Here is a 26,012-nt window from a genome sequence, read left to right as displayed (position 1 = left end):
TGAGAAGGGTAGGGAAAAAGGCAGGAAGTGGGGAAATCTTTTAAGAATGCGTTGGATGTGAGTAGTCATGCCCTCAGGGCTTTGGAGCGTGTCTCAGTCTGGACGAGTCTGTGTGTTCTTATCATCCATTTCCATGGTTACAGGAAGAGGTCACCTGGGTTCTTTGACCTTGGCAGAGCAGTTATTTATTTTGAGATGCTATTTTGGGGTGAGCTATATTTAACTGAGTTAAATATGTTTAAGGAGTGGAAACACTGTTATTCAAACACAAAGGATATTCATATATACAGTGTATTTAATATGTCTGTACACTCTGGTTGATGTCGACCGTTTATTCCTTGGAAAGTTATCAGTGAGGTATTTGACTTTAGCATTGGATCTGTGATGGTCTCTGGTCAGGGAAAAAGAGGAAACGCATTTAAGGCCCAATTATTAAAATCATAATGACAACGTCCATCCAATTGTTGCTGCTCTAAAACACAGTCGATACACATTGTCACTGAGCGCAGGCCTACGTCAGCACCGTGACTCTTGGAGCACACCTTTCTGTCCATAACTCAGTCTAAACACAATGCTGAATCTCAGGCCTCGGTGTGTGCAGGGAGCCATAAAGGAGATAACAGCGCTGACAATAGAAACTCCGTCCCCTGATAGCCGTATATATTCACCGCCGCAGCTGTTTCCTTTATGGTCGTTTTGACATGTTTTCCAAGGGGCATCCCAGTTCTATGACACCTTGTAATTTCAAAGACCTGCTGGTTTATGGGGTGGATTGCCCTGCAACGGAGAAATAAACATTGATCTCAACTTGGTGTCTCTCCCGGCACCACCCAGCCATATCAGGCCGGGTGCATGACTCAGGGACTCAAGGAGCAGGTTCTGTGTAGCATACTGAGTGATCTCCTCCCTTATCTCCAGGCTAGAACAAGGCTAACCAACGCCATAGCTGGCTCATCAGTGCCTGTGATGAGAAAGTTGTATAAATTAGTGGGTTGTGTCTCTGTGTCTGTGTGTTATTTGACTCCAGATGATGCCTTGTAATAGGTCCATTAGAAACATCTGTGACATTTATGGTTTCACACACACTTAAGTGATTCAGGTGAAATCTCACTGGAGCAAAGGTAAATTCCCGAGAAATTATAGAGCAGAGTGCACTTCCAGGACAAAGTCTACAGGCAGTGAACATGGACGCACTAACACGTAGGCAAAGTCACATTCTTACTCTTTGTTCAGTGAATATTAAGCGGTGAGGGGTGGGTGGGTCGGGGTCGGTGGTACAGGAGCCACACATCCAACTGGTCCTCTGAGCAGCTGCTCTTTTATAGCAATGATTTCTAGCATTCATCTCCGTAACACGCATAGCGACCTGAATGGAGCGCGCTCTGGGGCCTCCCCGCGCCTCCTCTGAACCTCCTTTTCCTTTAAGGCCCTATAGGTGAACAGGCATTTAGGGCAGCACAATGCCTCAAAGCTCTTTCACAAGCCACAAGTGTCAAATCAAGTCCACCTCTGGAGGGAATCACAAAACGTACACCATATGCCCACGTAAAAAACACAAAAACCAGTGACACGAAGAGAGTCTCAGCACGAGGCACTGGAGCAGAAAAGTCCAGTTCTTCAGAGACCGCAGCATCCTGTGTGTGTGTGAGCTCCAGAGCTGTCAAACTGCTGTCCGTCACTTGTTTGACCAGGCATTGACTTTTTCACTCTGTGCTGCTGCATGAAAACCACAGGAGAAAACTAGAAATAGGTGTTCAGTGTGAAGGAGAACTGACACAGAAGAGAGAAAATACTGGGAACAGGTTGGAAGAGATCTCTCCCTCTGAATCTAAATCTGAGTGTGTGTGTGTGTGTGTTTCCCCCTCTCTGCAGCCTCAGCAAACACCATCTGCAGGTCGTGGAGTTTAACCTCGGCGTCCAGGTGAGAGCCGGACTCCTCATCGCCGCCTCTCACCACACCACCGCAGAGGAAGGAGACGGCAGGCCAGCGCTCCCCGACTGGAGAAAAGGAAATCCAACGTAGCAACAAAATCAGACGTGAAGCTCAGGTAAGAACACTCCCACGCACGGCATGCTTTCTCTAATGAACCCACAGTTCCACTGTGAGTGTGGGAATCTGCAGCAGCCTAATGCACTAGAGCTCACACACCTGCACTCTTTCATGCACATTATCTAATTTCCACGAATTGACAGACAGACAGACATGAAGCAATCTGGGCACAAGTCCTTACATGCAGTTCCCCGTTTCCCCCTGTCCTTGCTCCTTTTCCCCTTAAAACACTGCCTCTTTATTCTCCAACCAAAAGGGGAAAAAAAAACTCTCGCTTTCAGCAAACACACACGCACACACACACACAGAGAAAACAGGGGACTTCCAGCCACGGAGAAATAGCAGTGTAATTGCCGGTGCTCTGTTGTCTATCAAGACGTGACCTTTTTAACGTGTGGGTGATGTGTGGGGAGCTGTGGGAACCGGTGAGGTGGAAGAAAGTGGTCTCCCCGACTCTGTGGTGGTCTCACCCATACTCCCCCGCCCCCCTTCTCTTTGGCAACACTCCGAGATCTCCAGCTGCATCATCTTTAGATTTATTCTGTGATGAAGACGGAGAACGCTGCTAATCAGCCAAGTCTCAAGTCCTGGTATGAGGACGGTGGGTAAGGACGAGGTGGGATGAACAGAGCGGACCCTGTGTCCTCGCCGTCACAGAGGGATGGAGCACCTACACTGTAGTCACACAAGTGTTTGGTTTCTAACGCTGTGTATTGGCAAGAATCTGGTGATAAATCGTGATCTTCAGTGTGTTGATGTTTTCTTCCAGCCATATTACTTTCTGTGGGAGGCCGAGGAAAATGAAGTGGGCTCATGTTGCCTTACATGACATCTAGTGACTAAACAGTGAGTGGAACCAAGGGATTGTAACCCTGGGAGAGAAACTGTCAAACAAAAATGGCTTGAAACGTGTGACACTCTGGCAGAACATCAACCAACAAACTGTTATGACAAAGATAAATATAGTTATAATAGTAGAGCACATGATTGGAGAGCGGTCAGTGCGCTTGCTTTACAGCAAGAAGATGGTTTGACTGGTTTGATCCCTGGTGGTGACTGATGGTCTTTCTGTATTGAGTTCATATGGTTTCCCCGAGTGTGTGTGTGTGTGTGTGTGGGTTTTCCTCCCACAGTCCAAACACATGCTGGATTAAGTTAACTGGACTCTCCGCTGACCATAGATGTGTGTGTAAATGTTGTCGTGGTAGTGGTTTTATTCAGTCGTATAAACAAGTAGAAAAAAACTCAGATTGAATGTTTAAAAATGTCTTTGCTAAATATGTGCAGTCACTGGACGTCACTTCTGAAAAGTAGACAATACCTGAACACCAGTGACACGCAGTAAAGTTCAAATCCAACCTGAGAGCTGAAATACTAAACAAAACACTAGAAAAACGAATTTGTCCTTTTGAAAAATTATTAAAATCTTTTTATTTCCCTAAAAACCTGAACTCCTGCTGCTGTTTTCACTCGTGTAAACTGGAAGATCACTTCTGGCTGCAGTACCTCCGACAGCCTCTACAGTCAGCGTTTGCAGCTTTTGGACCACCATTTGTTTTTGGGTGGAAATGTGTGGAATAAGTTCCAGATTAGCCACTGGCACTGGCACCAGTTGTGGCACTGGTTACAGGTTCAGAAATGGCATTTGGCACCAGAACCACTGGGCAGGAAAGGTCTGACTGACAGACGGGCTCAGTTCTCAGTGGGAGAACACAAAGCTGTCCTCAGAAATCTATTAGGAGCCTATAAGCCCGTAATGACTCCAATTGGCATGTCACTGGGGGCTTTCACTTCTCCCCGTGTCTGTCACTAGCCGTGGGCCCACTGATGGTGCAGGCACCATGGGATAAAGGGCAACCACTGGTGGTGGTGATGTGATGATGGCGGAGGAGACGAGGATGTGGAGGAGGAGTGGGGGGGTTAGAGTCACATATCAGGAGGGGGGGGGAGGTTAGGGAGTTATTTCCCTGGTTGACTTGAGTGACATTAGCTGTCTGTAACTAGGAAGGGTGAGAGGAGGGGAGAGGAGACGAGGGAGGAATCAAAGCAAGAGATTATGAACTAAATAACTTGTCCTCGATCTAAGAGGTATTTAAAAAGTACCAGAAAGTGTCGCGCCCAGTTTTATGCCGTACCATTACCAGGACATTATGTTGTTTGAGTAAGCTGAGTAATAAATGTAAGTCCCAAAAAACTGGGTGGGAACACACAGGTGGCTCACAGGAGAATATTCAAAAGGGTGGGGGGTCTCCAAATATATTCGCTACATTTTTCCAGCCAACCCATCACTGAAGATTTACATCAGACGCAGGCTGTGCTTGTTAAATTTAGTGGCTTTACTAATTAAGAATAATATCAGGTGTTGAAGAAAGTGTAAAAAAAATAGCACAAAACTTCAGACTATTTTTTTCATTTTTCATGATTTATATCTTCAACTGCAAATGCAACAGTTTGGCCTTTCTAAAAAGCGTTGGCCCCACGTACATTAAGAAGAAGAAAAAAAAGTTTGGGAAACAGTGAGCTATACCATAGACTTAATTTTGGCATGGAATTTTCACAGCGTAGCGACCGCACCTCAGTGAGCCACGTAAGCACTGCGGCTCCAGGAGAGAAGGCCAGTTTATGGGTTGTGCTGTGATGCAGTTTCACACACATTGAGGTAACAATTAATGGTGTTTAATGTGAGCCCCTAATACAACAAACTCCCTGTTAGCTCATCTGGAAGCAGCACTCGAGCAGCTTTAAAGAATAATTACAGCAGTTTTTTTGGTAAGCAGCTGATGGAGAAAGGCCAGGGCGGAGACGTAGACCTCGGACTCTGAGTCCTGGTGTCTGTGAGGGAATATCAACAGAGTTGATTTTTTTCACATTAGGAGTTATCGAGATACAGTTTTAGAGTTTAGAGTTTAGAGTTTTACAAACCGGTATCATTATTAGTATGTTCATTCGTGTACTTCCGGATTCCGATACTTGAGTAAATATGCAACGAACTGGAGGCAGTGTTAATAATAATTGAAAACCTGAAACTACAACTTTGAAGTGTTTGTCTGTTATATTTCTTTTTAAAAAAGTGTTTGCGTTGCCAGTTTGTATTGTTTGAACGACAAACAGGAGAGAAACATACAACATCTGCACCTCCTCTCCATTCTCAAGGTGAAGTGTCAAAATCCAGAGGCAGGAGGAGATCACAACAAAGTGATTATTAACAGGAAGTGGCTCCATTATGGGCTTAAAGATGGGTGAGAGTGCTCTCTGGTTACAGCACTCACCCAAATCCACGCATTCCTGTGGGGTTTAGAGGAACCAAGTCACCCCTGGAGACTCCCACGGGCGACCGGCCTCGGTCTACAGGCGGTGCTTGGGGCGCAACTGGGATGTTGGAGGTCCTTGAAGGTAGGGCTGGAGGTTTGGGGATGTCCAAGTGTTCACCTGTGGTGGGAGGTTGTGTTGTGGAGGATGAAGAGAAATCTCTATGGATGTGTGTGTGTGTGTGAGCACACACTCCATCCTAATGAGGACAGAAGACGAAGGATGTCCACTCTAGATCTGTTTGGCCAAGAATGCTTTAGTGTCTCCGGGGACTGAGGTCATCCGTCCTTTCACAGTGTTTAAAACAGCCATAGATCTGTGGTCATTATCTGATTGGTCGTTTCCTCCTCAATCCTAGAGGGACTTTTTAACTGGGCGCATTCCTTCATCTTCCTAATGTAATTAAAATACAGATCAGCTCATTTTTTATGATCTGCTCTCTAAACACCAACAATTCCTCTCGGAGTAGGAGGCTGAGCAAAAAGAGAAACAATTCAGACAATTGCTGTCCTGCGTCCCAGGGGAGGAGAGTCCAAGTGAAGAGAGAGATTGTGCCGGGCAGTGATGGACGTGGGCGGGGAACTGCTGAGTCATGTGTGCGATGGAATATTTAGCCGGTTGTTTTTTACCCCCTTGAGTATGCAGAATGTTAGGAGAACATTTTAGGGCTTTTGTTTGTTTGTTCTGCACATCGTTTGGAGGAGAGTCGGTGGAGTTTAGCTTTGAAGACTGGAGACACGTCTGGGACGTCTGGCTGTGGTGTCAGAACATGTATACATGTGAATTATACACTGTGGTCCAGAAGGAAATGAGTAACAATAACAAGCTTGGGAAAGAAAGACCGAAAAAACAAACAGATTTGATCACATTAAGTTTTTTGGAGCTAGCCAACTGAAACTTTTCGGTGGTCGGTTCCTACAGTCACCAACACTTTGATTGTTGAATTTAACAGTGGTTTACAAACTTCCATAGTTGAGTGTATACTCTGGATAGAAATCTTAAGAAAAATATATTTACATAGAGTTAAATTTGTCCTTACTAAAAATTCTATATTCAGTGCAAATAAAGAAATTAAATAAAGAATTATTTTTATTTCTGTGTACCTTTAAGGACAATTGAAAAAATCCTGAGGATTTCTTCCAGTTCTGAGATTTTTAGTCGTTTTTTCCAGCATTTTGACTCTGGCTTTTCTTTTGTTGATTCTTGTGCTGCGTCAGTGCTGTTGTCCTGGGAGTATTATAGATTTTTTAATACAGAAGATGAGAACTTCTGAATAAAAAAGGCTTCACATAACTACCACAGTAAAACAGGAGCCATGATGCTCTATGTCTTCTGGAGAATGTATTGTTGGCCATTGGTTCCCAAAGTGGGGGGCGCAGAGCTGATGCCAGGGTGCAGGATGAGGCAAATCAATTTCAATCGCAGTATTTTTCATATATTTTGTCACAGTGGAGTTTATTATTATCCAACAATAGTGATATGAACAACGGCCGCTTTAGTTTATTTACTTTATGGATTTGTACAATTGTTATCAGTCCATGACTCGCTCCAGCAGGTAAAACCTTTTTCAGACATGATGTGATAAATTTCCTTCCAACCCAAACGGACTGTGTGGTGATCTACTGACCCAATTTTTTGACTCTTTCTCCCCCCATGACCTCCCCCGGCACCCCTTTCTCATCTCTGACCTTTCAATCCCATCATTCCACTGCTGCTCACTCACCTGTGACCAGGCCTGGGTGGTAACCTATGACCCCAGAAGGTCACGATTAGAGCTAAGAATCAGAGCAGCAAAAGTAAAGACCAGGCGGAGGTGAGATGTTCAAGGACCATTCCTAACCCAGCGTGGCTGAACCCTGTGTATCAAAGGCTGTGGTCATTAGTGCAGGCGGTTGGTGTGGGAGGGAGGCAGTGGAGTGGGGGGTTCTTTTCCACCAGGGAGTGGGGATCGTGGAGGAGGGAAAGACTGGGAGACTCAATGGAGGTTGTAGCCCAGTGTTGGCAGGCATTTTAATTAGCCTGGATCTCCACAGATGAGGGGTTGAAGGGAGTAGAGCTGGTGGCTATGGGAAAACAGAGCAGGAGAGGACGGCAGGAAACAAAAGAGAGAGTGTCAGGAAGAGAAAGACGGAGGAAGGCTGAGGGTCACACGCCAGAGGGCCGCGCTCACTGTGCCAAATCTAAATATGCAGCACCAAATAAAAACATTCTCTCCCAAGACACCAGTCAATGCAACAAATAGACACAAATAAAGCCCCCCCTACACACACACACACACACGTACCAAATATTCCCAGGAACGTTATCTTGTAAATTTTTGTTACATTAAACTTGCAGTGTGGTGGGATGCACAGGAAGACAGCGAGAGGAAAAATGTTCCCATGCTGGGATTAATTCTGGGATAAAACTTTATCTCAGTGGACTTTACACCACTCCAGAGTTCACCTAAAAACCCAGAGAGAGAGAGAATTAATCAGCGCGGCCGGCTCAGTCTTCCCTAACATTCCTCCTCCTCCTCCTCCTCCTTCTCCACCTCCGTCTTTATTCTCTACATCCTCTCCGTCTCCTCCCTCTCCTCCCCAACTCAGTGAGTCGAGCCTTTGTTTGTTTGGACCACAAAATGTTGGGCATTAAAAATACTCTTATCAGGGAGTAGTACTGTAGTAAGGATAGTAGTAGCTGTGAGCCATTCGTCCTCTTCAAGGTGTTGTTGTCCTGGAATCATGATGAGACCAAGAAAGAACTAATAATTGCTCAGTATATGAATAATTACTTCTATCTCCAGGGGGCGCCACAGCAGGTAATCTATTTAGGTGATAGCTAACATCTCACCAAGGAGACACTGGTATGTCGCTGTCTCCTAACCTAGGCCACTTGGTCGGTAGGTGAACTTCATACTAACTACTTTATCAATATGACCAGTGACATTTCACTGCAGTTTATTACATAGTTCTTTAAAGCGCCGCTGTGTGAAAAACAACGACATCTAGTGGTGGAGTTGTCATATTTGACTAGTCCTCACCCTTAACTTTATGTGAATGATGGAACAGTCCTTCATGATTATTATTATTATTATTATTATTACTTTATTGTAACAACAAAGTGACTTCCATAAAGATCCACTGTGGATTTAAATAATCATAATAATAACAATAACAAGTTATAACACATTTTCATCTTTTATCTCAAATAATCACCTGGGGACGTCCATTTATTTTAATAGATAGAGATATAATTTGTTAAATTCGAATTGTTTGTAAAAAAAAAAAGTTTGTGTCAATGTAGCAAACTCTAAAAGTGAGTGTACAATAATCTTTGAAGGTGTGTGTTCTTGTTTCCGTGTGTGTTCTTGTTCCTGTGTGTGTTCATATTCCTTAAAGGATTCTGTGCCAAGGTATCAAAGCTTTACCCTGATGTTTCTGCAACTGTGCCAACATTTGTCCTCAACTGGGCCACCCAGGATGGTCCAGACACACACACACACACACACACACACGCACACACACACTGGCAGTTCAGTACCTGTCATGATTCCTTTGGCGGCATTTTTTTCTTTTTGATCCCTTTGTTCAGATAAAAGTTAATTCTTGGCTTTGACAACAACAGCAGTTTTAATCTGATTTCCACTATCACAGAAAGACCAATTATTCATCCCACGGATGTAATTTTCCACCCGACTAATATAACAAAGCTACATCAAATGAACAGATGAAACTGTGATCTGTGGAAAACAGGTCAGGAGGAAACGGTGAGGAAAAATTACAAGTGGTTCCCAAAGTAGGAGGCAGGTCCCAAATGGAGGGGGATTGCATATACCACAGTGGAAAAGTCCATTTATTTTAGTTGTTCTAAGGAAACGTCAGTTTTGTAAGAACTGACAGTGTTTTACATGAAGTTCTGTTGATTTTTGAAGCAGTCGCTGTTAAATCTACAAAACTCTAAATATCAATTAAAGTCTTGTTAAACTTTTTAAACTGAAATGTTTCCTGGCTTTAAGGAGAAACACACCGACCTATCACCTGTCTGAGTGTCCGTGTGTATTTAAGTGTGTTTTTGTCAAAGTGATGAAGGTGTGTGTCAGTGTATTAGTGTGAGGAGTGGGCTACTGAACTGGACGTCTGTGAGTCGGGGGCACATTCCTCAGTTGATTTACTGGGCATTAAGATAAAGTGGAATGTGTCAAAGCTGCTGAGGCCTTTGGTCCAGGGTGGTGTAAACAGACTGGGTGGAGACCTGAGACCCTGACAGGCCAGACTGACGGATGACTGACACTTGGATTAATGAGAGGTGGATGAAGAAGAGAGGAGGGGGGAGTGAGGAGAGTGGGGTGGGGGGACGTTATCTTTATTTGTGATACAAATGTGGATTTCTCTCAACAACGTCAGCATCTTTCACTGTGCATTAACCGTCACCTCCAGGTCAGACGCCCCGGTGCTTGAATTCATCTTCACATCCTCCTGCATCAGTCTGGTAACTAAAGGTCAGACTTTACATGGAGACAGCACACAGTCTAGTCTTTTGAGAAATTAAAGTAAAAGAAAGTGATCAGAAGACAGCGACTCAAACCAAGGATTTCACATACTTAACTTTTATTTTCTCAACATTGTTTGATAGTTGAAATAAAGAGATACAGAGACAGAAAATACAGAAAGTTTTGTACAGACGCTGGGTTTTGGTTGTGCAACTTTCGAGAGGTTACAGCTGATTAACGTAAAACAACAGAAGTTTACGTGTCCGTTTTAACTTCTATTTTATTTTTCTTCAATGTCTTAAAATCGGGTGATGTGAACTGCTGTAACAGCCCGGCTTCATCAGCTTTTATTTAGCAAAGAATCAGAAGAAAAAGCAGCATTAACAGCAATACAAGGTATAAGGTGTGTGTGTGTGTGTGTGAGTGTGTGTTGCAGGTTTCAGTCCTGAGACAGTGTTGTAATTACATACACACGTGTGTTATATTTTAGTTGTATATATGTGGAGCAGATCTCACAGATCAGACTGAACCACTTTAGATAAAAAAACAACAACAACAACAAAAGAATTGTTTTCTTCTCAGCAATAAAACTGGATTTAAAAGCCACACAATAAATTAGATTAAAATTTTAAAACATATCGGCGCCTCTAGCAGCGTTGCTATACAGTAATAGCAGAAAAGCAGACATTTATAAAACACTTCAAATGAACGTTTTCTTCAAACCCCTACATCTAGTTTTATCAGGAAACACAGTCTGTGGAGCGCAGACTCTTGTTGGACCCAGAAATAGCTCCACACACACTTAAAATATTTTTCCTAAAAAAAAAAAAAAAAAGGCAAGCCACAGACAGCAAGCAAAGAAATGTGAACTCACTTCCTCCCGCTGTACATAAACATCACTTCTCTTCCTGTTTTATTTCCTGAATTCATCCACATCCTCCCTAAATTCACAGAAGTGCCAGCGTCCGTCTCTGTCGGTCTAAAAGCATGCATCGTATGAAGTCGTCAGACTGTGATTCCTTCAACGGGGGTCTCTGTCCTTGCGCTCTGATTTTCACACTCCTGCGTTGTTGTTTTTTGTTGTTGGTGACATAAAGCTAGCTAACAGCACAGGTCAAAGTGCACAAGATGAAAAAGAAAGAAAAGGTAAAGCACAGCACGGGGCGGGGAGAGGGGCAGAAAATATGTGCTGTCTTTAAGAAGATGTAAAACCCGCGTCCTTTAACCCGTGCCCTCGTCCATGTCCCACCCACGGTTTAAAACTGTGATACTGACGCAGCCCACCCCTGCTGGTGGGGCCCCCGGGGGGAGCCGGTCTGTCACACGGTGAGAGAGATGAAGCTGTTGTATCTCTGGATGTTTCTCTTCAGGATCTCCGAGCACGGCCCCAGCACACGCTCGAAGCGGGGCCTGTCCAGCTTCACACACTTGAGTGGACCACGGGCGACTACAGTAGCCGCCCTGGGCCGGTTCAAGAGCAGGGCAATTTCCCCTGGAGGAATAAAAAGAGGAGGGCATTTAGATGGAATCGCATTCAGAATGTTTTACGTCCACAGAGACTTGAACAACTCTGGAGTGGGGACCACTGATCTACAGTTCAATCATAGATTTCTTTAGCTTCTGTAATTTTTTTAAATCATTTTCCAATCATTATTATCCATCATTCAATGTTTTTTTGTTTGTTCTCATATGATTTATAAATTAATAAATAGTAATTATTTAATCCAATAAATGGGAATAGAACAAATCATCATCTAAAGACCCCCGATAGATTTATAGTCAAATCATTGAATAAAGAGTTGATGATAACACATTATTTTCCAGTGTAGTTAAAAACAGGGCTGTGAATCTGGTAGCATGAGCTTTTTTCTATTCTCTCAGGATTATTTGCCTGATTTTCGGCATAAACTAATTTTTAACTTCCAAAAATGAGGAAAGTTTAATTGATAAAACAATGATTCTAATTAATGAAAAAAAAATCCTTCAATGAAACTTTTAAACCCACTAGGATCCTGGTAACTCCTGGTTTTTTTTGGTCTGTCCAGCGACTACTCACCAAAGTAGTCTGAGGGACCGAGGCGTCCCACCTCCACATACTCCTCGTTGTCAGACCTGCGCTGCAGAACAGAGGCTATTCCCTGGAAAGAGAGAGAGAGAGAGAGAAGGAGAAGAGGGAGAGGAGGTGGGAAACATAGGAGACGGAAGGATAAAGAGAGAGAGAGAGAGAGGGTATTTAAGAAGGGGTTGAAAGTCAGGAGGGATTACGTGAAAGAGAAATTCAGCAGCTTAGTGAAAACACAGGTGCATAGGATTTGGCCCACTTATGTGGGACAGACACCTGCTCTGTGGGCCATGTACTGTAGTATTGGAGCAGAAAGCCTGTTATCTGAGTTGGTCCAAGTGGACACTTGATATGAAATTGGTGATTGGTTCTGCTGTGTTTTCTCCAGAGTGACATAAACACAGATATCTAAGGCTGTGAGAGGCGGCACCGGTTCTTCTGTTTCTCCATCCTCTAGTAGCCAACAATAACATCCATCTGCAACTGGACTGATGTTGTGGCCCCAGGGAAGCTAACGGCTAACACTCAAAAACTCACTCTAAAGATCGTAAAAAACCAAGTGTGGCCTCTGAGCATGTCTGTTTTTAGAGCAGATGTTTATAGAACGACATTTAACCTATAACACAAAGGTGAACACACACACACACACACACACACTGCCAAATGCTCTTCACTGTATATCCATAACAAAGTTGGTCCAAGTATCCAGCCAGTCTGCCCAGACATCAGCTGTTGATTATTTCCATTATGTGTGTGTGTGAAGATGTGTGAGACTTCCGCACTCGCCGCCCAACAGATGATCACAGCTGATGCTGTTATATCTCGCAGCTGTTCAGTGAAGCTGAGTGTGTGTATGTGTGTGTGTGTGTGTAACAGAAACGAATATCTGGATATGAGGAGGTCTGGTGGAGCTGGAAGTGGAGGCAGAAGATGGGAGTGGCCCTGTGATGGATACACAGATACTGATTCTCTGTGTGGTCTCCTCCGGGCCTGGGGTCACCACTGTGACCTTGACTTGACACCAAGACTATGATGAGACAAGGAACACGTTTTGCTAAGACAAAAGTCTAGAATTTGAATGAACTATGAAAGAGACGGAGACGTGAGTGAGGACCAGAGACTGACGCTGCTGTCCTTTACTCTCTCTCTGTTTCCTTCATGTCCAAACAAAGTGAGGCAGTGCAGTGTCTTCATGTACAGTAGTCGTGCAGTGAACAGAGCCCCCCGCCCTACCCCTCAGGCAGTGTGGTCCAGATAACCATCTCACACAGTGCCACCCCGAGGGCAGCTCCACAGACAGATGTTTCTATAAACATCAGAGCTCCAGTTCACACGCTGCCTGTCACAGGGTGCAGAGGACAGACAGAAACGAAGATAACACAACAAATCCAGAATAAGACACAGGAACAAATGAATGGAGACCAGAATGTGTTGGTGCAGACGGACTGGTACGATCCCTCGCTGCTCATTAGTTTCCTGGTCACTTGTGGGTCTACAATTGCACTCAAGAAAAAAGTGGTTTCAAACATAAACTGCATTGATCTGTAGTCCATAAACTGTTCGGCTCCATTAACTAGATTGTTTCTGTGCAGAAGCTATTTGTAAACAACAGAAAATGTGTCTTCATTGAGACCCCCGTGGGACCCTTTTATATCCTCTCTGTGTAATGATTTTTGTGTGGTGTCGGGGACACATGTCAGACGGAACAGGAACAGATGTAAGAAAACCAAACATCACTGAACCCTTTCCTTTCACCTCTGACCAGGACACTATGGAAGACTTAGGGTTAATTTGGTCTAAAGTTTAAAACTAACGAGCAACTAAAGCTCTCACGGACAGAGGTGATATTGTTATGTGGTTGTAGGTGAAGCAAAAAACACACGTTTTTCTGTGAGCCACAATTGAAAGTTTAATTTGTCAATTAATCTGTGGCTCCAGAATTTGGCCATGTTTAAACTCAGTGTTTGAATTTTTACACTTTTTTATTTTTGGGAACAAATTTAAAGACAAAAATACACTTGAGAGGCCAACATGACCTGGGAGAGCGAAATGACCTGTCCACTAATCTGTACTTCTAGCATTAGTCTTTCTGTATTAATGGAAAAAAAAAAAAAAATATATATATATATATATGTATATATATATATATACAGTAGTAAGATCATAGTCCAAAATATATATATATATATGTATATATGTGTATATATATATATATTTTGGACTATGATCTTACTACTGTATATATATATATATACACAGCATATACAATTAACAATATATTTCTCTCTTCCTGGTAGTCGTTCCTCACCATGTCTGAACAGAGAACAGTCATTTGGACTGAGTTTAAACTGAGAGATATTCAGTCTTTGGACAGTCCATGTTAACCTTTCACCTTTCATCAGACACTTGTTCCTCTGGCTGATGGAGAAAGTGTCATCGTTTCACTTTAGTAAATCCTCTCCTTCTGAAGCATGTCATTAGTGACTACGTTATTATGGTGTGAAGATGAAGATGATGATGATGATGATGATGATGAGGTCTAGGGTGACAATGAGTCTCCATGTGAGAAAGAAAAGCAGCCGGTGATGATGTTGCTGCTCACTCGTCTGTGTAAATAATGTAAATCAAAACACCTCTCTCAACTTCCTCTCTGGCTGTTTGTCACTTCCTGCTCTGTCCTCCTTGACTCATCTCTCTCTCTCTCTCTCGTTTCATCTCTGTCTCTCCCTCTCTGTCTCTCTCTCTGTCTCGGGAGGCTGGGACTCCTGACCCCGTGTGAAAGTCAGCAGTGCACATTCCACCACAGTCCACCCTGCTCTGGGAAAATCAGGATCTGCTAGATGACTGACACAGAGAGAGAGAGAGAGAGAGAAGGCAAGGATTGACATGTGTTGAGACACAAGAAAGCTAAGGGGAAAATTAAAGACATCAGGAGAAACCATAATGTAGATGAAAGGAAGACTTTCTTCTTTGAGTCAAATAATCAAGTTTCTCAGTGATGCTCCAAATCCTCTGTTGTGTCACATTCACAAAGACTGAGATTTGGAGAAGGAATGTACTGGCTGCTTACTGCTGCCTCCTCCGTCTCTTATCCTATAATCCTATAAAGATTTTCTGCATTTTTTGCCTTTCCCTTCTCAAGGATGTTAAAACGCCTCAGACTGATGACTCATGCTTTACTAACTGCTATATTTTGCCTCCCAAACCCCAACTGGATTCATATTTTGCACAAACAGCTTTTAAGGGATTTCTGCCGCTTTGCGAGGTTTCAATTGGAGGCTGATTCTTGACCAAGACTGTGAGGTGGATGTGAGATGTGTACTTACAGAGTATTTTACAGAGTAGCAGTACTTCATCAGGGACACATAGCTTTTTGGCTTTATATTCAGGTTTGCTACATTTGAAAAGACGCAGCAGCCAATTGGGATTTAAGAGCTCAGCGTCAGTCGTCTGTGTGACAGCCCCTGCCTCTACTCTATATTACGACAGCTGTTTTAGATGTCATGGTGACAAAACCAGATGCATGGCTTCTGATTTGCAGAGAAGGAAGTAATTATAATAATAATAATAATATATATATATATACACACATATAAAACCTGGTGCAGTTTTGTCTTGTTTTGTCAAGAAAAAGAGTCACAGGTGTTTCATTGTTCCCAGAACACTGAAAGTTGGAACTTAAAACCTTTGGGTTGCGGTAGGTCTGAAAAGTGAGGAATCAAAGCTACTGTAAAGCAGGTTCACTCCTGACGTGTTATCTTGGTGAATTGGTGACATCTTGATAAAGACTGACAATAAATTAAAGCAGAGATTCGGAGGAGACAATGACGACATGACAAAATACTGCAGTCCCACCTCTTGGGGTTTATGGAATAAATCAGCCCAAGTAAACAGTGTAGGTGTGGTAGTTGGAATGACAGGCAGGGGCGGGGGGGTCTTCCTAACAAGGGCCCCAGTTTAACAAAGCCTGCAGCGCCAGGGCTGTTCTCACAGAATTAGTGATGGAGCAATACAACAGGGAAACACCGGCGTCTGCTGCTGGTAATAAACCAGGATCAGTTCTGACCTCATTAAAGACTTCACTATGATCTCTGCATGATGCCACGTACGTTAGCCCTTCAACCTAATTAACGATGCGCTTGTGACACGTGACATGTGGGCCTCTCAGGAATCAGAACACGTACAGCAAAGAGAGATGGGAGAGAAGTTTGTGCAACCAAAGCTGGACCAATCGTATCCTCTCATCTTCACTTCCTCTGTCTGACATTGGTCTGTCCTACAGTAGGAGGAGGTTTCCCCTACTGTTTCCATATACTGGGTGGGTGACTTGCTCCTTCTCCCCAATCCTGTCCTCTGTCAGGTTGATGGTCAAGTTATTTTCAGTAACTTTGTTTTCTAGGTCATCATAACAGAAGTAATTAAGAGTGACCAATCAGAAAGAAAAGATTTACATCCTGGTACACAAAGTACACACACATATACACCCACTTTCACATTACCTCTGTAATGATGAAGAAGTCGTCTCCAGGTTCTCCCTGCACCACAATCTTCTCTCCATCCTCAAACTGGACCGGTTCCAGAGCATCAGCCACAGTCAGACGTTCCCACTTGTCCAAAGACTCTGTGAACAGAGAACTCATGTGTATCAGTAAGTGTGTTAACAGTGTAACTAGTTCACAGATCACAGAGGTATCGATTATGTGACAAAATATTCAGCAAAGTTTTAACCTGCTAAACATAAATAAGTCCAGGGAATGATCAAAAACAGTGCAGTGTGTGTTCTACTTCACATGTTTGATGCTATAAAGTCTAAAATTAAGATTTCTTTCTGCCACTGGTCCATTTTCACTTCTTTTATAAACTTGTGAGCGCGTCCTGCAAAACCCGATGGAATCTTTTTGGTCTGGTGTGGATCTCAAACGCCAGTGGCAACAGCTGTCTTTCCGACTGTCCAACCACACGTACAGTGAGGTGGTTAGCCCGAGGTATTTCTAGAAGCTCTTGGTATTCACGCAGAATCCCAAAAACACAGATGGTCACACATCTCCACTGGGAAAAAATGTTCCACAGAGGTTTGACTTACTCAGCTGAAGATGATGTTTTATTTTTGTAGACACCAGATCCAATAATGTCTTCACACAGAAGATTCACTCACCTTTCATGCAGTTAGATCACTTATCTGCAGTGAGAACTCTCTTCTGTGTCTCTTGACGGGTTGTAAGTCAGAGGCGTAAGACTCGGGAGACTATTGTCTCCCATGAGCTGAGAAACTGATCCCTGTGTGTGTGTGTGTGTGTGTGTGTGTGTGGGTGCACTCAGGATTAACTAAGGTGCAGCTCTGGATGTCTGTAGGTGTCCAGTGTCCCCTCTGGTGGGGCCGGGGTGTCTGCTGGTCCCAGATGGATGTCCTCTGTCTGGCTGTAAGCTCAAGATTCTATAGAAGTGATCCTTAACAGCCCGACAGGTAACGTGATCCACAAATGTGCTGACTGAAGAAGCTACGTTTCATGCTTCGCGGAGCCTGCACCCACTTGGATCACCTCGCTTCACACACACACACACACACACACACACATATGTGACACACACAATTGGCTATTTAGACGCCAAAAGCGTCCTGTCCGGTGTGTTGGTGTGACAAAGAACATGTTGTTTTTTCTACCCTCCGCTCCACGACATCAAGGGCTTGTCCCCAATTTCGTGGCTATCTCAAGAATCAAAGACAAACAACAACACTCCCGCCTCCTACCCCTCCTCCAATTCACAGAGCCAGAGTGACAGAAAGAGAAATGAGACGAAGGGAAGCACTCCGGAGTGAGATGCGAGGGCCTGAATGCAGGCCCGAACAAGGCTGTCTAAAAAGGGAGGCGCAGAAGAAAGGAGATGAATGAAAGGAGAACGGACCTCGTAGAGACATTCTCTTAAGACCTGAGCTGAGTGTATGTGTTTACTCAGCCAGCTAATAACTCTGTACAGGGGGCATGGCCTTGCTCTATACACCACACACACACGATTGAGTGGAAAGGGATGAGATGTCACTTCCATTTGCGACTGGTTTTGAAAAGTCTGAATGAATCTCATTCGCTGTTTTCACTAAACTCAATGGCCTGTGCAGGCCCGTGTTCTCCTAATTCCAGTGGGAAAAGAGAGGCTTAGCTTAACTCCCCATTCTGTAATTGTCCACACAGACACGCTGCAACGAGAGTGGCTTCAGCATGAGCAGAAGATTAGGACTGTACACTCAGACAAACACTGCTATGGGCTTTGTGTGACAACTCGCGCCTGTGTTTATGCGGGCTAATCTACAGTATACAGTGTGTTGCACTCTGGACTCTCTGACCTGCTGCTGAAGAATTATGTGTAACTGGGTAGGCAGATGAAAACACGGCCATGTTTCAGCCTCTTTGAAAATACAGAAACAAACAAAGGGAGTAGAACTACAGACCCTGTAATCCACACACACATACACAGACTTACCCAGGATGGAGACCTTGCTCAGGAACTCCTCATACATCTTCCTCTTCCTCAGTGTGCTGCCCTGTAAGAGAAACACACTTTACCACACGACGACCCGCTCTTTCCATAATTGCACGGCAGTGCTGCACATCTCATGATAAAATGATAACTGTGATTAGTCTGAGAAAAAAAATGGTGATCGTGAGTTCATGGTTTTAAGATATAAAACTGATTTATTGAAATCTGGTGTCATGACAGATGGTTTTCTCCTTTTCTCATCTCTACAAATTAGTAGTTTTTCACAGTAGCAGCAAATGTGGGTCTTGCTTCAGAGAGTGTCTCTGACACCGTTTTGCTGGAGTCCTGAACTCCTCAAATTTAAATTACTACTTAGAGAAGCACATAATTTGCACTTTCCTGGTGTTAAAACTCAGAGTATCTGTGCACGGCAGGCAGTGATCCATTTTTATCATGGTGAAAAACATTCAAGTCCTGTTCAAAACTAAGACTGGAACTTTTTTTGAAAGTTCTTGTAAACATGTTATTCCTGTTGATGGTACTACACAAAGTTATACTAGCACATCCGGTAATGCGTGTATCAGTCCGTCAGTGTAGTAATTATTTATTGTGCACGCTCCGTAAATTACTTCCCAGGCTTTGACACTGAAGCAGCATCAGCAGCAAGGCTGGAATTTTGGGCACAGTTACAGATCAAACACTTTTTCCGCTCACGAAAAAACTGTAATCACAGAAAGTAATGTGTATCCGAGCATAAGCAACACAAATATACTACACAGAATAATACGCTTGACAAAAAACAAGAAGCAAAGTCAGAACTAAATGGAAGTTTAGTCCTCTCTAATCAAAATGAATTTTCTTCCCCTGCTAATAATGCAATCAATCAGCTGACTCAAGCTACAACTTTAGCTTGGACTTAGCATGCATTTAAATAATATATATTGTCTTAATTGTAAAAGTGAAACAGATAAACATAAAAATATTCAAAAAAAAAAAGAAAAAAAAAGAAAAAAAAATGTATGTGCAGAAATCAACTGTTGCGTACCAGCAACCTAAAATTTGCATATTTGGTGGGAAATTACAGTAGGAAAAGGAGGAAATATGTACTCAATATGCAGTATCACTGATGTATTTGAATGCCTATAACACAGTGATGTGTTAACACACCACTGTGTTATAACAGTTGTGTGTCACCATGTGTTGTGTTAGCCCATGCATTGGTTGGCTGTAAAAACGCACACCACATGACGTAAAAAACTAGTGCTAAATGACTTATAACAGAGCAAAGTAAATAAGGAGTCAGATTATTCTACGGAATTACATTTTTAGGATAACTGACCGCACAAAGGGCGAAGTTCATGTAATTAATGTACGTCTGACAACAGCGGTAAGCCACGTACATACAGTAGTAACGCTCATGCATACGTGTGTGGCCCACGCCACCCCCACCCGCCCTGGGAGCAGGGGGCTTTCCCCCTTCTGCCTCTGCCATGAACATCAGTTTGTTCCTGACAGGTCTAGACCCAGATGAACTCCTTCCCTGACTGCGTTTTCTTTTTTACTTTTCTTCTTCCTCACTGCGTGGAGCCACTCAGCCAGAGTGGGAACATGAAGAGAGAAGGAGAGAGTGAGGAGAGACATTACCGTCCGCCCGCCCTGTGTCTGCCTTTGCATATGGAAATGATATATTGAGGCTTAGGGTGTCTTTGGTGTGTAAGTGCCTGAGTCCCGCTGCTGCCTCTAATTTCATATAATTTCACATTTTGTCTTAAAAGGGGAGAAAATGTTCCCAAGTGAGCCAACGTCAAAGTCGAAATCGTAAACAACTTGATTAAAGGAATTCTAGGCTGCATCGCCTCCCTGCTGCATAAATGATTTGACTTGGTGTGTGTCTATGTGTACGCAGAGGGACAGAGTTGTTGTGTGGGTAGGAGAATGTGTGTGTGGCAAACACAGTCTGTTTTTAGTTCTTCTGCCACTTGTGTTTTGTTACTGTCGCTGCAGAGGAGAAACTTTAGGCTCATTAAGGAAGCAAATCCAAACACTTGCACATATGGAGTCTGCTTTTAACTCTAACTCTCACATGCAAGTTTGGATACACGGGGACGCAATAACTTCCCAAATCTTTTTTCATGATGATTATATATGTTTACTGTAGAACTCCACAGACTGAACTGCTGAGCTTAAGAGCCTAAGTCTTGGCCACACTGGATACATGTGTAGTGTGTGATGCTGCTGGAGGTAGAATTAAAGATGCTGAAATTTACATTAGAAGTCACCATGATGGACAGCAATAGTGATGAGCATGTCAGTGGGGAGGAGAGGGAGACAGAATTACTGTGTAGAGACAGGTGATGTGTGAGACTGTGAGACAATGTTAAAATCCAGTTGCAGGCCAGGTCAAAAGGTTTGGTGTGCTGAATTTGGCCTGCGGGCCACGCGTCAATGATCACTAGCTTAAAGCATCTGATCTAATGATTGCTGATTTTTTAAAAAAAAAAAACAACTACTAATTCTTTAGAATAATACTGCAAATATTGAATGCACAAATAACATGAAATTGTATTTTCCTCTTTTTATGTTTCATCTCACTACAGTGTAATCCTTATTAAGAGTTTGGATTATTACCACAAATATAATTTATATAATGGCATTTAATAGAAACAGATTTGATAGATATAGAAAATAAAGCTGGTTTGATATGGACAGAAGAAAATAGGCAAGAGCGACAAGAGTGAAGTGAATTAGATCGTAGTAAGTTCTGAGATTGATGAAGTGAAAAATTGAACCTGACTTGACTTGAAAAGCGCATTTTTTAAATGATCATTCGCTGCTTCATATCTTTTGTTTTCTGCAAGCATTCTTTATCTCTGCATCTGTGCTTCTCCTTCCTGCCGACCTGGGAGGGCCCGTGCACATATTTCATGCACCAATCCCCCCCCCCATGTTCCTGTTGGCGCTAATGTGTTCTCTCCTCCAGTGGTTAAAGATGAACCAGCCTCTGTGTCTGCTCACTGTCTCTGAGGTCGACTCATCAAAGAGTTAAGGTGTGGAGAGCAGCCAGTATAAACCAGCCTCACCTCGTGCCCCATCACCGTCACCTTCATCTGTGTCCAATGTGAAACACCAACACCCCGGACACAACCTTTCTCCTTTCTTGGGTTTTATTCCTCCTTGTCTCCTTTTGTCTCGTGTTCTGTTTGTTGACAGTGGTCTGTTAGTTTGTTAATGATGTGTCTGTAGCTGCGGGTTTAAATAAAGTTTGCAGAAGAAAAAAAAAAGATGACACAACAAGGAGAGTATTGTACCGGTGTCTGTAACACAAAAGAGAGTGTGTATTTATCACAGTGTTATTACTCTGTTTACAAAATGAACTTCTGGGGGGGTGGAGCAGAGGAGGAGGTGGTTTTTCAAGGCTCTAATTTTACAAGAAAATTTCACCGCCATCAGTGTTTTCATACAGAAACCGTGTCAACATGGTTTTACAATGGAATCATTCAGAGGTGATGTGTAGACCAGAGGTGAATGATGCACAGAAATGACCTTTTTTTCCATTGTTGAGTACTAATTATAATTAGGTTTGCCCTTTTCCCCCCTCTTAAACTTGACTGACAACACACGTAGAAATTCTCCTTCAAATTTGCAGTTGTTATTTTATCCTTTTTTTTTTTTTTTTTTTGCAGTTTGCAGTTAATGTAAATGTACCGATTCTGTACAGCAGGACTGTAGAGAAGCAGATGTGCAAGCGATGAAAATGATGGTAGCACAGCAGCAGCCCACCTTCCCAAGATCCTAACTAGCAAACTAACGAGCTGCAGACTCTAGGAATTATTTCACAGGAAAACACCACACAGACACACACACACACACAGAGTTAACAGGGAGAGTGGCAGTGGGAGAGTGCTCACTGTGTTGGCCAACAATGCTGCCAGAATACCACACTTTATAAAAACCGCTTTACAAATCATTGACAGCAATAATTAACTACAGCTTCACATAACTCAATTCTGTTTCACCCCGTCTTCTGTAGTGCTGCTGCTGGAAGGAATGAAGGAATGAGAGAGAGAGAGGGTGAGAGAGAAAGAGAAACAGAGGGTAAAAAAATCCTCTCTAAAGCAGGGTTACCAGGGCAGACTGTGCCCTCGGTTAAACTATGTGCTTCAGAGGTGACATGAGTGCTGGGCAGCCCTGTGGCACTGCCAACTTACACTGAGCTGAAAGGTCCAAAAACAAACTTCACTCATCTGTGTGGATACAAAAAAAAAGTTTCCAAGAGCAGAGTTATCACTGAATTTGGACGGTTATCTTGTTATCATTTAGTTTAGATAAGAAGAACATTTAAGGAAGAATAGTTTGCTAAATGCAGTGCTGTGCAGCTGTGTGGTACTTAGTGTGAGAGTGTAAGAGAGAGGGAGAAAAAAAAGAGAGACAGACAGACAGAAGGCTGTGGGTATGACAGTTAGGCCAGAGCACCTAGTGATTCCAGTTTAAACATTTAGACATTCCTGTTAGATCCTGGCTCCTGGAGCAGGACATGTATTCTGGTGGAGGCATCCGTCTTGACCCTGTGTCTCCTCCAACTCCCTCAACACCCTCCAGAGGTGGAGAGACCTCTCCTGCTCTTCTGCCCTTGTTCACTTAGACTCATATTCATAAACAGTATTTCAAGTAAATTATCTGGTTTGTTTTTTCCCCCACTGGTTTTAGCAACAAAAACAAGTTTAGTTGTTAACCATAAACAAAGGAACATGTGTCTATAAGACACTTCAAAATGTTGTTTGACAAAATGTTTTACCTGAGGTGTAGTACCATTGACATTACCTAGGAGGTGCCTTATGGGTAACTGTGTGACAGATGTGAGTGGACTGTACTGTACTGAGTGGGTTTATGTTGACCTACGTACCATGAGGATGCGGCGGTAGCTGTCTCGGTCGATGCCCCACAGTTTGAGATCCGTCTTGGCCTTGACCGTGGCAGCTCGAGGGGTTCCATAGATCAGGGCCAACTCTCCAAAACTGCCCCCTTCTCCAATATTGGTCACCCACTCCCCATTCACATACACCTGCAGACAGAGCAGAGAACAAATATGACTTTATTAAGGGTTTGATGCTGTGTGACCTGGTGTTATGGTTACACAGCGCTGATCCACTGTGTTGTGCGTTCCTTGATGCGGTCATTAGGTTTGTCTTTTCACATTAGATCCCCACAAGGTCCTAAGGTGTGATCCTTCTGTCCTTTTCATCTTTTCATCATTGTCTTCTTTTTATTTTCTCCCCCTTGTCTTGTCATTGTATTGATTTGGAAATAATGGGAAACAAAACCTGTCGTACACACACACACACACACACACACACACACACAGAAGGCGTGAGCTCTATTTAGGACAGTCATTATAGCTCATCAGACAATACAATCTCATTGGGACTCTTTCAGCTGGTCTACTGGGCCGCTATGGTTTCACCTGCCAACCCATTATCTACGATCTGGTTTAATGGGGCTGTATGAGGTAATGATCTAGTGTGATCCAAACAGTGTAAGCGCTCAGTATTCTGAATGCAGCACATCACTACCACTGTGAGACATCTTTAAATTATGAACTTTGAAATAGCAACTAACTTCCCAGCTCTGTAATTTCATAATGTGATTCTAAAGAGCATTAAGGCGCTGTGACATCACAGGCCACAGCAAATGAATTTGTACAAGATAATAAGTACAAGAGAAACTCCACATTACATGTGGCATGTCGATAATGTAAACAGTGTTCTTGAAACTGGGGCTGTGTGTCTGTCAACATTACAGCTCTTTACTGAGAGCCATATGTTTAAATTGAAAACAATTCATCATCAGCCCTCAGGGTGTGGGAGGTCTACAGTGTTACATCAGATTTTAGCAAAATTTTGCACACGGATTTATACAAAAACATGGCTACATGTGTACAATAAGGTTCTCCACCCAGAAAAAACACATTTAACACAGGAATTCATAACATCAGGGGTCACCACAGAGAACCATCTGCCTCCATCTCACTCTATCTCCTCTGCTTTGACACCAACCATTTCCATGTCAATCTTCCCTGAAGTCTTCCTCCTCTCTTCTTGCCTGTCAACTCCATCTCTAACATCCTTTATCCAAAAATATCCATCTCTCCTCAACACACGTCCAAACCACCTCAACCTCAGTGTCTCTATAACTTGATGTCCAAGCTGTTCCACTGTAACTGTCCCTCTGATCTGCTTAGTTTTAATCCTGTCCACTCTGGTCACTCCCAGTGGAAATCTGAGCATATTCATCTCTTACATTATGCATCGATCCTTTTCCGAAAAGTTGATTTCTACATCTGTCAGTTTTGTTTGGCACTATCTCCAGTTCCTAACGTATGAAACTTCACGTTTGTTCTGCTTTGTGAGCTCTTACAAATCTTTTCTCTCCAGTCTAATTCCACTGTTTGTTTTTAATCTGGAAAATACTTCAAAAATGATTTCTCTCATAGTAATGTTGTCCTCAACTGTATGTCCTGATGCCCTGAACTTGAACTATCCAGTTAATGTAGGTGAAAGAGAAGGAGTGAGAGTTTATCCCTTCAGTATCTGAAGTAGATCAGAGTTGCTGCGTTGACAATGTTGAAGGTGCAGAGCTGACCACAGGGGACCTGTCCTTCTTTATAAACCAGGGTGATCTCAGCCCTCTACAGTTACAATTACATTATATTAACAATTATATTAAAGTTGAAAGTGTTACATCAGAGCATTCAGGTCATTTTACATTTTCCTTTGCAGTTTTCCGAGATGATGCTCAAGTATCCTCTCACCCTATCCTCTATAGACTTTGCATTCAGACTTGACTGCATGTGATCTCCACCCCGTGAACGCACACACAATAAAATTTAAAAAAAGAAGGAGAATTGTATTGCGTTGAGTCAGCAGTTTGAAGAAGGTAAAACTGAGTTCATGAAAAAAAAAGGAGTTTGAAACAATAGGGAGCCGTGCCGTTGTCTGCTGTTTCGCAGCTGCGACTACATTTTCAAATGCACAACTATCAACTGCAGGCTGTGTGTTTGTCTGGTGTTAATTAAGAGGCAGCAAATCTCAAATACTGGAAAGTAGAGGAGCAGACAGTGTTGTATTTTAAAGTCATCTAAAATGTGCTTTTTGTTTTGAAGCCATGTGAGTTCTGTCTGACTCCGGAATCCTAAAACTCCTCAAGGTAATTAGAAATAGGCTCATTCCTATGTAATCATTGTTGATTTGAAGATGAAACTCAATAAATCACTGATATTCATCTGTAGCATCAGAGCTGGGATAAAAGAAATGACACGTTATTCTAAATGCATGGTATTGGATGTGTCATTTCAATTGTCATGTATTCACACAAGTGCAGGTCAATGTCAGTGGATTGAATCCATCTGCCTGCAGACATGGGGGGTGTTTATATCAGTGTCAGTTTCCAGGCTGTGTGAGGGGCGCCAGCAGATTCACACCCCGGTTTAATGAGAGACATCTCCACACTTTAGTAACCTCAGCTGCACACAGCAGCTGTCTATAGACACAGATGTGCATCTGGTGAGTGGCAAAGAAAAAGACACACAAGAGAATGTGGTGAGAGTAACGGTAACATAAACGCTGATTGACAGGGTCTGAGTTGGAAGA

General features: G+C 43.0%; 1 protein-coding gene and 1 long non-coding RNA gene across 9 annotated transcripts in view; one reads left to right on the top strand and one right to left on the bottom strand.

The window, feature by feature from the left end:
* Nucleotides 1-26,012, top strand: part of LOC103393041 (uncharacterized) — a 102,773-nt gene that overhangs the window by 46,756 nt on the left and 30,005 nt on the right. For 2 of the 5 annotated variants that reach the window (XR_003052467.1, XR_003052469.1), the window contains exon 3: nucleotides 1,873-2,048. This is a non-coding gene — a long non-coding RNA (uncharacterized LOC103393041). Of the gene's footprint in view, nucleotides 1-1,872; nucleotides 3,921-17,211; nucleotides 18,386-21,346; nucleotides 22,447-26,012 lie in introns of those variants that run through there. The other 3 variants (XR_003052470.1, XR_003052468.1, XR_522974.2) reach the window with 3 other exon arrangements.
* Nucleotides 9,932-26,012, bottom strand: part of prkar1b (protein kinase, cAMP-dependent, regulatory, type I, beta) — a 46,193-nt gene continuing 30,112 nt past the window's right edge. For 3 of the 4 annotated variants that reach the window (XM_008329857.3, XM_017040596.2, XM_017040597.2), the window contains 5 exons: nucleotides 23,270-23,428; nucleotides 18,370-18,430; nucleotides 16,392-16,513; nucleotides 11,887-11,968; nucleotides 9,932-11,322 (listed from right to left, as the gene is read on the bottom strand). In XM_008329857.3, coding sequence (XP_008328079.1) covers nucleotides 11,150-11,322; nucleotides 11,887-11,968; nucleotides 16,392-16,513; nucleotides 18,370-18,430; nucleotides 23,270-23,428 — 597 coding nt within the window. In that variant the 3' untranslated portion in view covers nucleotides 9,932-11,149. Of the gene's footprint in view, nucleotides 11,323-11,886; nucleotides 11,969-14,161; nucleotides 14,737-16,391; nucleotides 16,514-18,369; nucleotides 18,431-23,269; nucleotides 23,429-26,012 lie in introns of those variants that run through there. The other variant, XM_017040598.2, reaches the window with a different exon arrangement.

This window comes from Cynoglossus semilaevis, chromosome 17 (genome assembly GCF_000523025.1).
Source record: "Cynoglossus semilaevis isolate Cse_v1.0 chromosome 17, Cse_v1.0, whole genome shotgun sequence".
Lineage (NCBI taxonomy): Eukaryota > Metazoa > Chordata > Actinopteri > Pleuronectiformes > Cynoglossidae > Cynoglossus > Cynoglossus semilaevis.
Note: the sequence above shows the minus strand (reverse complement) of the source record. Positions and strands in the feature narration are given on the sequence as shown.